This window comes from Drosophila novamexicana, unplaced genomic scaffold (genome assembly GCF_003285875.2).
Source record: "Drosophila novamexicana strain 15010-1031.04,08,12 unplaced genomic scaffold, DnovRS2.1 tig00000485-arrow-pilon, whole genome shotgun sequence".
Taxonomy (NCBI): Eukaryota; Metazoa; Arthropoda; class Insecta; order Diptera; family Drosophilidae; genus Drosophila; species Drosophila novamexicana.
This window is the reverse complement of record NW_020824808.1, coordinates 1,647,254-1,662,521: the sequence shown is the minus strand read 5'-3', so window position 1 is coordinate 1,662,521 and position 15,268 is coordinate 1,647,254. Positions and strand designations below refer to the sequence as shown.

General features: G+C 37.9%; 1 protein-coding gene across 2 annotated transcripts in view; it reads left to right on the top strand.

Annotated features, from left to right (window-relative positions):
• The window catches only part of LOC115761232 (protein timeless homolog), an 84,690-nt gene that overhangs the window by 18,729 nt on the left and 50,693 nt on the right, over positions 1-15,268 (top strand). The window contains exons 8-11 of one of the 2 annotated variants that reach the window (XM_030702924.1): positions 5,308-5,488; positions 8,329-8,462; positions 8,528-8,608; positions 13,559-13,659. In XM_030702924.1, coding sequence (XP_030558784.1) covers positions 5,308-5,488; positions 8,329-8,462; positions 8,528-8,608; positions 13,559-13,659 — 497 coding nt within the window. Of the gene's footprint in view, positions 1-5,307; positions 5,489-8,328; positions 8,463-8,527; positions 8,609-13,344; positions 13,425-13,558; positions 13,660-15,268 lie in introns of those variants that run through there. The other variant, XM_030702925.1, reaches the window with a different exon arrangement.

Below are 15,268 nucleotides of genomic sequence, written 5' to 3'. Positions count from 1 at the left end.
TTCACTTTATCTAACGAGTGAAAGAGTATCTGTCAGTCGATGGGCAAAATTAACTGATGTGTGACTGCTGCCGCGGGCAATTGGCGTGTTACTGAAGCGTTAATGTTGACACTCAAAAGTGCAGTGCAGCTGTCAAAAATGAGATGGATCGATTAAATATTAACTGGCGAATTATGCAAACCTATTTAGACATTGCTTTCAATTAATCTTTGCAATTAGCGATAAAAGTAAGTGCCGGCTGCCTTTTGAGCTGCAATCAGAACTTGAGTGCTTGTGAAATTGAAGCCTTTCGGCATTCGCATGAATTATTTATGAGCCTAGGCCACATTTCTAATGTGGGAGGGAGTGGCTGGGTGGTGTTTGGGCTTGGACTTGACGCTGGGTGGCTGCAATCAGCGCCCATCACTCATTGTGTGGTTGTTGTTGTTATTGTTGTTGCTGCCGCTGCCGCTGCTGCTGCTGTTGTGTTGCTGTCATATTTAATAATATTTTCATTATAAACGTCTTATGGCAACGAGCAGCGAGTAGCGAGCTCGCTAACCATTTGCCCTGCGACTGAGCGCAATTACATTTTATCATTTATTCAACATGCGCTCAAACTTGCCCCATCGACCCACCCATCCAACCACACTTTACGCCCAAGTCTTCTAATTAATTCTATGCGTTGCCCAACATTGTTGGCAGTATTGTTGTTGCTGTTGCTGTTGCTGTTATTGTTGCTGTTGTCCATTTAATCAGCGTAAACGCGAATATCAAATCAAGCAGCAGCAGTCGCTATGGCAGCAACAACAATGCGTGGCGAGCAGCAAACCGCGTGCATAACAAATTAATTATAAATAATTTATTAACGATTTATCTTTGTCTCATTTGGCAACACATGAGTTTGAGTTTCAGTGGGGGTGTGTGTGTGCAAGTGTGTGTGGCACTTTGAGTGTGGGAGCGCATCGAGTGGCATGATTGTCGCATCGTTGCAAGTTAGCTGAAATCGATTTGCTGCCTCCTGTAAAATGGTTTGTGGCATGCAATTTGTTATGCCGCACACACACAGCATATAGTGCCTCTCAGTCAAATGCTGCACCCGCATTCTACACACTGCGGTTACTTGGCGCTGCGGTCAGCAAACAGCAGCAGTCGCACCTGCCGCCTCCACCTTTCCGCCAAACCAACCAGCTTGGGGCACAGTCATTCAGGTGTCATCGAAAGACTATGTGCGCATTTTAATAACAGGGCTGCAAATTGGGTTTAATCGAATCGGAATTCCAATTCATTTCTGACTATGATCCGAAGCAAAACCGGAATCGGAACGCAATTTTTTTTTTAAATTTCTTTGCATAGAAGAACCTTTGAGGTAGAGGCCTTGCAATTAAAATCGAAAGCTTAAAACTTTTAAAATATATTTTGTTTCATTAATGTGAACTGAACCGAAAGGCAGCAAGCGGTTCGAACCGTAAGCCGAGCTACTTTTTAGCCTGAGCCTGCGTAGCCTGAGCTTAGCTAATTAAGATCTTAATTTTACTATCTTAATTTTATCCAGGTTGTAAACGGGGTTTGAAGCTTGCCGGTTCGAACCTTGAAATCAACATTGCAGCTGAATAAACATATGGAAAAATCAAAAAGTTAGGTTAAATTAATATTATTAAAAAGTTTTTTAAAGGGATTCAAACTTTGAGTCGGCAACTGACCAATTTATTCTCATCGGAGTTTTATTAAGAAATTTTCTAGTTCTTATTGAATAGAACTTGCGTCTTTTTGTAATAAGGATAGACTTATAAACTTAATTCAATTTAAATCTGTGCCCTGTATTTCACAACATTAAATCACTGTGCATCAATTTTTACGCTCCACTTGCCAATAGCCGCAGCCACTGACAGCGTTGTGGTAGGTGCAGCAATTGCTGGGGATGGATTGCATTGTATATGAGTTATAATCAACAGGACAGTCGATGCAAATGGGTGGTTTTGATGAACCACATGCACTATCTGGCATATTCTCAGGGACAAAGGCTGCGTTTTATCAGCAAATTGCAGGCGCTACATATAATACCTAGTGTTAGGCAGAGAGCGTGTGTGTTAAAAGATCGATAATAGTAAAATTATGTTAAGCTATGCTAAAGGCACAATTATTTTATCAGAATGAAACCTTCTAAGAAGAAGGGTACACTAGTCGAGTGTCAAAGATGTGCAGATTCTTTATCAGAAAATTGCAGGCGTTACCTATGATACTTAGTGTTGGAAAATGTTTGAACTAGAATGCTAGTGGGCTTAAAGATAAAGATTGATAATAGTACACTATTCGAGTGGGCATAATTAGCAGTTAATATGATAACTAGTGTTGGGAAATGCCTGAGGTAGAATATATGTCTGCTTAAAGAATGATAAAAGTTTATATATTATTAGCTTATATATTTTTCGTTAAACGCAAAATTATGTTTACATAATGAAACCATCGTATATTGGCCGAGAGGGCACGATTAACCGATACTTTATTAGAAAACAGCAGGCGCTACCTATGACACTAGTGTTAGAAAATGCATAAAATAGAATGTTAGTGTGCATTGATAATATTTACTATGCTAAAAGCAAAATTATGTTAACACAATCAAACCGGATAACAATTAAAAGTGCACTAATCGAGAGTACACGTTTAAAAGATACCCTTAACGAAACCTTTTCAGGACCTTTTAAAATAATGTAGCTTCCAGCTCTAGTCTCAGATCTATCTTCTTTTTGTCTGTTACATATATTTGCACAGCTTTATATTATATTTTTATATTATTATTAATTATTATTATTATTATTATTTTTATTATTATTATTATTATTATTATTATTATTATTATTAGTATTATTGTTATTATTATTATTATTATTATTATTATTATTATTATTATTATTATTATTATTATAATAATTATTATAATTTTAAATATTGTTATTATTATATTATTATACTCCTTTCTGTCCATTTTAAATGTAGATTGGGTATTCAAAATGGATTTTATTCAGCTATTCAGCTATTTTCAATATACCCTTTAAATGTTCTATTGCAAAATCTTTGATTTATTTTGCTAAATGATTATTCCTAATGCTACCTAGGTATGTAGGCGGCTTGGTGTATGCCTGGCTGTGTGAGGGTGTGTATGCTGACAGGCAATTTCATTACAAATGCGTTTCCCTTGGCACAGCCTCGGAGGCTCGTCCTGTGGCATATTGACCGCATTTCGGATTATTCTGCGAGTTTCTAGCGGCGTCTATTTAAATTCGCAATGAATTTGCATAAATTTTTAACTCTGTAGCGTCGAGCGGTGACCTTTTTTGGGAATTGTATTTTCGCTGACAACACGTCGCAAAGTTTTTGCAAAGCTTTTCATACCCTCTACAAGTTGATAAACAGGGACAAACAGGCGGCGGTAGGCATCAGATGAAAAATATTGTACAGCGACATTCGAACCACTTAAACGGGAGTATAGGGTATTTACTGACGGAGCTCACACCTCTGAACTATTTTGACTTTTCATATATTTGCCAGTTGGGCCGACAATCGATCAGCGCTGGCAATTAGAGTGCGCGCCGAAGAACCTCGTACACAAGGATATTTCCGCACATATGCAAATATTGCAAAATCATGTTTGAAGAGAATTTTAACAATAGCCGTGTATTCAACGCATTACGGCAATAATTTTTTTTATGTTTGGCAATTTAGCCATTTGAATACCCTGCTATATTAAGTCGAAAGAATTCTTGAATTGTGTTTGTGTAAGTAGTATATTTTTGAATGTTAGAGATAGACAGAAGCGAGCGATTGCTATTGATGATTCTTAATTAATATGGGTGCTCACACTCATACAGTATGAATCGAATAGACTATCGATTGCTGTGGAAAATATTTTACTGATATCGACGAAACTCTAACGATGAAAAAACAGCAAACATCAAAGAGACTATCGATCACCTTTGATATCAAATGATAAATGATTGCCAATCGCAATCGATTAAACTATCGCTTACTATCGAAAGGCAGTTACCCGAGTTGTAGAGATAACGTACAGTTTGTAGCCAGATATAATAAACAGGGTGTGCGCTTAAGAGTCGATTGTTTTATGCCCACATTTTAAGCAATGGGCATTTTGTAGCCTATCATATAAACGCCGCCTGTGCTTAGCCTTGTTGGCATTGTCCTTTTCTATGACGCGCGCGATTTTCATTATTCAAACGGCAATCAATCATTTTAACAAATTGACGTGCACAATGACGTTGGCTTTTTATTCGGTAATTTTTCGTTGCTGGTTTTTTTTTTTTATTCTCGGTTTGGTTAAAAACAATGCCAAAGTTTTGCCAGTTGTCGGCTGCGCGGCAGCTGATTTTGACATCCTGTTGCCTTCCCCGTTTTTTCTTCTTCCCAATTTCCCTTTTAAGGTTAATTTGCTAATTGGAGGCGTCATCGGCATTGACAGGGCCAACGGCAACGGCAATGGCTATGACTATGGCCACATCATCAGTCAACGACATCCTTTGAATTAGGTTGGGCTAGTTAAGTTAGGCTCAAAGTTGCCAAAGGACCAGGGAGGGGTCTAAAATGTGGTTGCTTTCGCTTAGCTGTTTTAATGTGCTCGATGATTTTCAATAAATATTCACAGCAGCCGTTTGGCTAGAGCTTGTTGGGAAGATGAATACATATATATATTTTTTATAGCTACGGTAAAGGCCGTATTGAATTTTTAGTCCATTTGGGGTGTCAGATGTTCTTAATAAAGTTCTGATAAATACTTTGTATTGTTTTCAAAAACACGTAAAATGTTTGTAATCGGTGGAGTTTTGACTGAGTCTAGAATCTATGAATTCTGAGCAACTTAAAATGTATGAAATTTTCTGGTCAGAAGCTATTATATGATTCTAAATTCTAGCAATATAATGAATTTGAATTTAGAAGTACCCAAAGGTTTTTAATGGGCTACAATTGAATTATATGTCGCAGTACACATGCCCCTCATTAGCAAAAGATTGTTATTTGCTTTAAGCTAAGGCCATAGAAAATATATTAGCAAGTGAAATGGTTTATTATTTGTTCTTTTAATGCATCGGATGTTAACCTTTTGTATCTATAGGTCCATGGTAAAAGATTGTTGTGCATATAAAATGCAATTGCCGCATTTAATTGAATTTTCAACATGTGTGGTCATAAACATATATATACTGTTTTTTTTTGTAGTTTTTTAATTCAATTTTACAACATAAAATAAATAATTTAATTACCGCATGCATATGCAATAATTTTATTTGCTAACCAACCATTCTCTACCCCTGACAGGGTATTTCTACGTGACGTTGTGGAAACGGCAAATGTATTTATTAAAATGATGGAGCGCTTCTGTCAGGATGCAGTTGTCGTCCAGGACAAGCGGCGAGCCGGCGGTGGCAAGCGCAACGCTGGCAACAGCAAGAAGAAGCAGCAGCAGGCCAGCAAATCGAAGCACTCACAGCCAACGGAGGTGAGTCCAAACACCAAAGTTCCGAGGATAATTAAAATTTTTAATGCTGATAAATAAATTTCTGCATTAAATGACATTATTTGGCTTGCGGGCGTTGCCCACCCGCTGTGTGCGCTATAAAATATTCTCTAAATTGCCAATAAAATTTAAAATAAATAGCTAAAAGCGCCCAGCCACTGGTCGGGTCAAAAAACAATTGTCGTCTAGTATAGAGCAGCTAGCGCGAGCAAGATTTATAGGTTTGATCATGAAATTTAATTGACTGAAAATATGGTTAAAATAAAATAAAGTTCGCCACCGACGCAGCGACAACGCGGCTGGTGGTTGCATTTAATTGCCGGCTTCTTTATTTATTTATGTTCTAGTCAGTTTTGCCATTTATAACGGAGAGTGCTTTGTACACATTCCAATTGGCATTAATCTTCTATGCAATTTATTTTAAAATGTCGAAGTATATTAAAGTCCACTCGAATACTCGAATAAACAGATTAAATACAATTTTGACATGACTCTCAGCTGCATGCTATAAACTTGACTACTACACAAGCGGTAGATTAAACGAATATCACATTATCGATAGGCTCATCTAACGATAGATTCATAGCAGTATTAGACATGTGCATATTCGCAATATCTTACAGTAGATTTATTAGAAAGTGATTAAATCATCTTTTTACTATCGAAAATAATCGATAGTTTTGCATTCGGCTTATAGATAATTAAAATCTCAGACATGAGCTTGCACAAAAAATAAAAATTTGTGTTCCACAGTTTTGAGATTTTAAAAAGCCACAGATTTAGTGTGACGTCAATGAATATGCGAAATATGAAACCATTCATCTCAATCTACATCGAACTACAGAACTACAGTCGATTCTTTTCATACCTTTGACGCAGCAAGAGTTCTTAAATATTTAGCAAATAGCAAACGAGTACATATCTTATAGTCGATAGTATTCTGAAATAAGAACTGGCACAGGGCAAACGAATCTGTTTCATTTCTAACTTTTTTAAACTTTGTCCATTTGACTTAATTCACCCTTCCTGTTATATCCAATATTGATGCCTGGTTTATGACAAAAAAAAAAAACTATAAAAGAAAAATTTAGAGATTCGATTATAACTACTGTCACTAGTTTTGAAAGCAGTTCATTGTGTGTGATATCAATATGCGTGCGAAATATGATACCATTTAACTCAATCTATATCGATTGTTCCAAAATGTAAAACATGCATGCAGTCGAAAATATTCAGCAATTAGCAAACGAATACATATTTTAAAGTCTGTTACAACAACACTTTTATATACTGTATAGGGTATTTGCATTTCGTTTTTCTTGCATGCATAATAAACTCTTCAGACCAAGCTCTGCCATTGTTTCAGCAGCTCTATTTTCGCTTTTAAACATTTTGGCGCGTTGGCAGCGCCATCAAGCGTGATTTCCGGCCAATGCCAACACTTGGCAGTTTTTCTACACCCCCTTAAACCACCCGACCCCCAGCTACCCAGAAGTTTGCATTGTGCGGCTCTGTGGCCGCCATTTTGTGTGTGGTCCGAATTCCGGACGGACATGTGCTCGTGTTTTTTATGAAAACCTTTAACTGTGCTAATTTTTGACATATTTATTTGCACAGCCGTTGCATGGGTTTTCCTGTTCTTTGTTACCCACACACACACACACACACACACACACACACACCGCAACACACACACCTTTATACACGCAATTTGTGCGTCAATTAATTTGTAAAATTCGAACAAGCGGCATTTGTTAAAGTGCCAACAAACAAGTTTCACGCACGAATTCACAAATATTAAACAGCTTTTGTCTGCACAGTTTTCTATAAATGTTGTTAAAATAACACGAAAAAAATGGAAGGAAAAAACGTATAATAAAATAAATAAAAATGATATTTATAAAGCAGTGGCAATTATGTTCGAAAAAAAGTGTATTTAAAAAAATATAAATTTAGTATTTATGGATATATATGTAGTATGTAGTATGGAATTACAATTGGAATGTATGCCAACGGGCTTGCCATCGATAGAAATCACATTGTTAACATGCTCGATAAGGACAGGAGGACAGACCAGATGCCTGTATACATATATAAAGCAGCTTTGACAGAAAACAGAATTTCGACGAGTAAATGAACAATTATTTTTTTGTGCAAATAATTAAACCAGAAAGCATTTGTTTAACATTTGCATTGCCGCCAAAGAAAATCGAGAGAGAAGGGCGATTTTCGGCACGCCGAAGATGTATTGAATCTATTGCAGATGCTTCGCCCGTATCTAAGAAGCACAGGGAAAATAGTAATGCCGACTATTGTTAAAATATTTTGAAAAACAGCTACTTTTTCATATAAGAACCTCATTTTTAACCGATCGATCTTGTGACAGCTATATAATATAGTTCCGAAATATGTACTGCGTGCAACAGAAAAAGGGACATCTGCAAAGATTCGCATAGAAACTGACAGACTTACAGACGGACATGGCTATATAGACTCGGCTGTTGATACTGATCAAAAATATATATACTTAATGGAGTCGGAGATGCGTTAAGAGATGCATTTTGAGACCATATTATAATACTCTCTACACCAGAGAAAGCTTTAATGTATATTCTAGATCAGCCGAGTTGATAGCCATGCCTGTCTGTTTCTATGTGAACTAGTCTCTCAGTTGTAAAGCTAACGTCTTGAAACTTTGCATGTGTCTGTCTTTCTGTTGCAGGCATAACAGTAAGGCAAATGTCTATACGGGTATTAAATCTTTGGCGTGCCGAAGATACCCTCACTTTCTTCTTTTAATTATATATTCTGTGCACTTACAGGAGGAACTCTCTAGCAAATGGGCCGAAATGGCATCGGAGGTTAGTCTGTTGCTTGCAACAGATCTGCAATTGCCGAAGGAGCAGCATCCCTTGCCATTTGATGCCACCTTGGAGAAGTCCATCGAAGATCAACGGTTGGTATTGCAGAATAATTCAGGAATTTTCTTTTTTAATCTATATATCCATTTTGTGCTTGCAGCGAGGATTGCATGATGCGCATAAATAAGTTGCTGCGTAACGGTAAATTGGAGCCGGCGATTGCATTGCTGCGTGCTGCCAGGTGAGTGTTCCGTGCGTCAGTTCGTCCTGGCGACTGGCACGTGGGAGAATTGAGGCACTGTCCTTGTCGCTACCTTCAAATTGAGCAACAACTTGCAGCCCGTAATCCTTTTGAAAATTCCGTCCTTTAACAACTTGACATTGACTGTGAGCCATTGTGCGCCAGCGCTTTCAACGTACAAAAGAAAATGCGCATAATAAATTAACTCAGGTAAAGAAAATGGGTTGGGTTGCATTTTCCCCTGTGCTGTTGTTATTTTGGTAGAGCTTTTCCTTTTTTATTTTATCGTTTTTTACGTTCTCCGTTTTATATGCGAATTTCATATTTTGCACAGCAATTTTCTGGCACAAACTGTCCTTGGTCGAGCAGCTTCCTCTCACTCAATCTCGCTGCTGTCCTTAAATTAAATAGTTTTTATTTATTGTTAAGGCAGCGCACGCCCGCAGCCCGGCAGGGCTTCAACTGGCCAGGTGGCTGTGGCAACGACAGATAATGCCAGGGCACGGAATTTGGTCTCCTTCTGTTGCTCCTCCCGCTCATTATGTGCCATCAACTGTGTCACTGATTTTGGCTCCCGCTTGGCTGCTGTGTCAGAGTAGGGTTCAAGGCGGCGGCCTTTCGATTTAATTGCCAGCTCAATTATGTAAAGCCCACAATGTTTATTGTTTGTGCTGAGGAAAATTACGTGAAAATAAATAATTTACTTTCTTGCGCGTCAACATGTTAACTGTACAGACAACAAACGACCGTCTCCCCCCACACACAAGATGTGAGATGACGCCGATGTCAAAGGCTGTTGCCGTTGGCTGGCAGCAGCAATCAAAATTTAACTTAAATATTTCCAACTCATTTATTTATCAACATCATTAAAATATTCAACATGATGCACGTTGGGCCACTATACTGACAATTTCTTTGCGAAAATCATGCTGTGTCAAAGAACGCAATTGCTGTCTGAGTTTCTGAGAGCCCAATTACATAGCTTGAGTGCGGTGTACCAGGTTTGAATACTCTATCCTGAAATGTGTGTTTAAAAGAGCATAGTAAACTGTGAGAGTGTACGACACTGAAGAGAAAGCTTTACGCTAAAAAAGCTTTTAAATTCACTTTTTAGATAAAAATCGATTACCAAAATCTAGTATTGTAGTACTGGAACTGGAAACAAAACATTTTATATTTTTTACCCGAATAAACGCGTTTATACCTTTTTTAATTAATCAACCATGCCATCAACAAACCATACACAAATCAATGGATGTCGCTCAACCGTATTGATAAAACTATTGTCAATCACCGAATATTAATTATTTTCAAATCACTCAATCATCATTATTGGCTACAGGGTATATGCACGTCAAGCCTACGTGCGTTTTAAAATCTCTAAACCAATCTAACAAATCGATAAGTATCGATAGCATAACTAAATTTATTTTAGAGCTACAAACACTACTTGTGTGTCATACACAGATCAATAAATCAATGTCCAATATCGTTTATTTTTAAGATAAGACGTTGTTTTTTGTCGCCCAAATTTTAATTTGCCATCTTCGACTTATTTAACGGGGTAAGAGGTATATGTACGTCCAGCAACCGTATTGGTTTCTGTACCTACGCATAAAAGCTTTGTCAATCGTCAAGTATTGGAACGAAACAATAGAATTTAAGATGCTCTTGATTGTATAGCCAATGCCATTGTCGCGTGCTTTATATGGCGTATACGCAATTTTCTCATTGTAATGCTTCATTTAAATTTATGTGCATTTTAATTGTTGCCAAAGAAATTGTTGCATTAAAATGTATGAAGCGGCAGTTGTTCTTGTTGCCGTTGTTGCTGCTGCTGCTGCCATTGCAGGCAGCTTAAAAAGGTCTAGACGGTTTTTGTGCTAATAAATTAAAATGCGATATGCATAGACCCTGAAAGCGCACCCACTTGCAGCCACTCGCACCCACTCGACTGCCTTTTGTCTGCAACTTTTTGCACTCCAGGTCGTGGGGAGTTATGCTGTATACGTTTTTTGCTGTCTTTGCGAGAAATTTTTGGGTAAACAAAATATTGAAAATAAACTAGAGTATGGAACTCTATACTCACACACCGCACACACAAACACACACACGAAAATGAACAAACGAATGCTCTGCATACATATGTGTTTCGGCTGGCATATAAGTGCCAGCTAGCTCTTGCCCTTCAAGACCTCAAGTCTGTGTGCGCGCGGCTGTGTTTGCCCAGCATTTTTAGATACTTGCCAAGTCATACTATTCCATGCATATAGAAATATTTATTTTTGTTTGGTTTCATTTTTATTTTTTTTTGGTTTCCATTTTAATAACGAAATAAAAAGGAGCGCAAAAAAAATGAAACTGAAAACGTTTTGGTTTTTGCTTCTTCGCCCGGCGGCTGGCGCACAGAAATGTCAGCTTGAAAAACTTTTAAGTGAAGTAAATGCGCAAAATGTTTATTCAAACTTCATTTAAGCTGCAACTTTCAGTCGGCTATTCCGTGCCCATACCCACTTCCACCCTTCTCCACACCTCTTACACCCTTCCGCAGCGGCGTTTGCCCTGTTGCCTCTTAACGAAGCTTATGTTCAGCAGCGTCTGTGGTTGTTGTTGCTGTAGCTGTTGCTGCAGCTGCTTCTTAGCTTATTTAGCAATGTTGTAATGTTGACAGTCACTATTTTGCATTTAAAGCTCTTAAGCTGAATTGTAGAGCACGTTTAACCAATTTATCGGGTTCTGCTAGAAGTTTTCCAAGAAATCGCAATATAAAACTGAAAATTGATTGTTTTGTATTATGATTTGTGCTTTTTAACCAAAAAATAAAAGTTTGCTTTTTTTTTATTTTTCTCATATTTAAATACTTTTTTTATTTTAAGAAATAAGATAAATAAAAATCAGATTCAGAGCTTAAGAAATGTTCGTTTCTTGCTTAATACTTGAGTATAGGGTATTCCGCAGACATCAGGCCTGATAAGATAAGGTCTGATCTTGCGTCTCTTCCTATATTATACCTTTATTTAATTTTACCCTGTAACATGTGCAAAAGTGAAAAAAGAGAGTTTTTAAATTATATTTGAAATGAAATTGTTGGTAATGGGTTCAGGTTATAAAAAGAAAAGGAGTATTTTTTCCTTTTCGTATTGTTCTTTTTTTTTTTTTTTTGTAACTTAACTTCATTTGGTTTAGTTTAATAAATAATTAGATTAATTAAATGTTTAAAAAAATTAATTTCTAAACACCTTAAATTCTTATTAGCTATGACATAATTTTTCAGTGCAGGGAAGCAGAGTTAGAAAGCATATAGGGCCTAAATATTTTTCAAGGAAACAACAAAATACTTTAGCTACAGGGAAGATTCTAGTCGATCACTCTATACTATTCAGTCATGTTAGTTGCTACTAATCAATTCCTGCGGCTTCCATTATCACATTTGTGACAGTTACACTTGCAATTTGTAGTCCACAGTCCATTTAGCTGGTTGATTCTCTGAAGTCGTTTAATTATATATAGATATATGTATGCGCACATTTGTAGCATTAGGCACAGTTATGGGTTGAACTCGATGCGTGTAAACTGTACTGGGAGCCCCTACTTTATCGATATCACAAAAAAGCCACATTTGGTATACCTGGCTGTATAATTAACCATATTTTGGGGCACAAATCTGTCACAGAAAGCCACTAATTGGCCAGGTTGTCAGGTTTGTTGTTACCAAACAGTCAAAGCGCAAAAGTTGCGCATAAATTATGTGGCATAAGTTTCGAATGAATCCGTAATGCAGGCCAGCATCCTTGCAGCGGCAATTAGTAGTTTACCATTATTCTTGCCAACATGGGAGGCCCCCACACCTCCCAGCAAAATGGGTAAACTATTTGTTATGCAAAAATTTGTAAAATAGTTTTTATGTGTTGCTGCGGGAGCGAGAGGTGTGCGTGAATTTGTGGGTCTATGTGTGTGTGTGGCGTGTGGCATGTGGTATGTCTGTCAATTTATTGGCTCTCGACGGTGGCAAACATAAGTTGCGCTATCGCCAGCAAACACAACGCGGCAACATGCCATCCATTTGAAATGGCCCCAGAGCTGCAACGCTGCCTGCTTGCCACCGATATGGCCAGAGACGCAGCAACCGATGCCAAGCATGTTGCCACCACAGTCGATAAACATGTATGCCTCGCATTCTCTTTCTCTCTCCCTCTGTCTCTCTCTCTCTCCCTCTCTCTCTATTTAGTCTCTCGCGCTGTTTTAGACTCTTTCTATCTGTGGGCGAGTTGTATATTAAGCTGCTTCCAAATATTAAATTAACAGCAACAGCAACGCCAACGACGCAGAGTCTGGACGCAGAGTCTGGTGCGTGCAGCATACACATACATAGCGGCACGCGAGGATTATTTGTGTGCTGCACCAAAAATTTGGCCCCAAGTGCAACACGGTGTGCACAAAACACGTGACGCAAGAAGTTGCCATTGCCACTAGCTGAGCTCTCCATTTTGTGTGTGTGCGCGCCTGTGTGTGTGGGGGTGTGCATGTGTGCAACACAAATTTTAACGCAATTTTAAGCGCATCAATTTCATTTTGTGAAAGCTAAAAGCTTCGCTTGTTGCGTGCCCTGCATCCGCATCGAGCAATATGACGTGGACGCTGGTTATTGTCGTTGTTTAAGTGCTCTTCTGCTTGATGTTATTAATGTTGTTGTTGTTGCTTTGTTATATGAAATCGCGTCAGTTGTTATGGAATATAGGCCACGGCTGAAGGTGGACTTTTATCGTTGTGCAAGATTTTAATTGGATCGATTTATGCCCCTTATAGGCTGTGCCTGGTAATGGAAACTAAAATCAAGCCTAGTTACTGTTTTTAAGAAGACTTAACTTTATCTTTATCTATAACTATTACTATCTCTATATCGTATTTTCTTTTCATTTGGCAATAAAGCTTTATTTTCTAATCCAACAGGGAAGTCTGGCCGGAGGAGGACGTATTTGGATCATACACTGCGGCACCGGAGGATGAATTGTTGTTGTTGCGTGAGATTTTTATGCACAACATTACAACAGGTGAGTGGAAACAGGTCTTAATGCTGATTTCAGCTTGTTAATTATGGTTTATTGTTATGCATTATGAAGCGACATGCTGGTCGCGCTTTTAATTAAAAATTAAAATATGCCACTTGGCATTTGGGTGTCATTTATCTTGCAGTATTTCGGCTCTCTCTCTCTCTCTCTCTTTCTCTCTCTCTCTCTCTCTCTCTCTCTCTCTCTCTCTAGCTACCGCATTTCTCTAGCTAATTTTAGCGCTCTATTTTGCATTTCTACCCTATAAATTTGTTGGCTAAAATAAGCCAAATTATAGCGCAAACTTTTAGCAATGGCGTTTTACTCTCTCCCCCTCCCATTCTTTCTCTCTTTGCTTAAATCTCTGCCCCTAAACCTTCTCTGCCCCAGTTTGTATCCTTGTTGCAGTGTGCTGGCTGCTCCGTCCTAAGTTTTTCTGCGCTGGCTCCTTTTGGCTTTTTGCCTTTTGGCTGTCCCGCGCTTAACAAATTATCCAGCAGAAATTCTTGCGCTTCATTAAAAGTAAAAAATGGCAGCACAGGACGACTGCCCAATGCACAGCAGCTGCCCCAGCTCCTGCCCCTGCCCAAACCATTCGGCCATTTGCCGAGCTCTGTAATTCAGTAGTCAAAAGCGAGACTCTGCTCTGCCAAATGAAAATATATTAAACGCGTAATTGTTTTTTTCAGTTTGTTCTTGTTTTTGTTTTCTTCATCGCGTTGGATGCTCTGCCAAGTGCATTGGGTTGTAAAATTTGTTGTTTGCCTTGTCGCTTCGTTCAATTCGAAATGTCTAGGCAACATTCGCAATTTACCGTCCATTTCCTTGGCCCATGGCAATATTCAGCTTGGCTTACGCAACGCAACACGCTGACATGACTTTTCAATTTTCAGGCGATTTTCAGGTTTTTGTTTTTTTTTATATGCATCTCAAAGTTGCCACACGCCACTCACACTCACATATATATTTATATGCCACATATATGGTTATATTCTATATGACTTATCGCTGTCGATGCAGTTGCTGTGCTGCTGCACACCTGGCAGCAAAGTTTTTGACAAGCATTTTAAAACACATCCATGGCTGACAGTTTTTTTCTTTTCTTTCCATAAAATACGAGCATATATGCTGCATACAGATAATACTTTAGGGGGAAGATTGTGCAATGAAAAGACCTTAGCAACGGCAAAGTTTTCAGCTTTGCTGCACCTTGCAGATTATCTTTGTTCTTTGTACCTTTTTTATTTTTTGTTCGGATAATTTATGATTTCGTTGTTGAAGAAAAGTTATATGATTGTGTTTTAAAAGTAGCTTTTATAATAATACATTTTTATTAGTCTTTACATTATATACTTCCATAAATTGTACTATAATTTCTTCTTAAATAGACACTTTAAAATTTTTAATTATGCTTGTCCTGACTGACAGAGTGACTGACTTACGTTTTCGCATGTAATTTTGTATGTATAGGCAAGCAAATATCGCCCTACTCTGTGATTCTCATGCTTTAACGCATGTACTTTTGTATATATTTTTGCATGTACATAATTACATTTTTATATGTATGTAGGCATGTATATGTGCTCTCTTATAAGAAACGCAGCCCAAATTT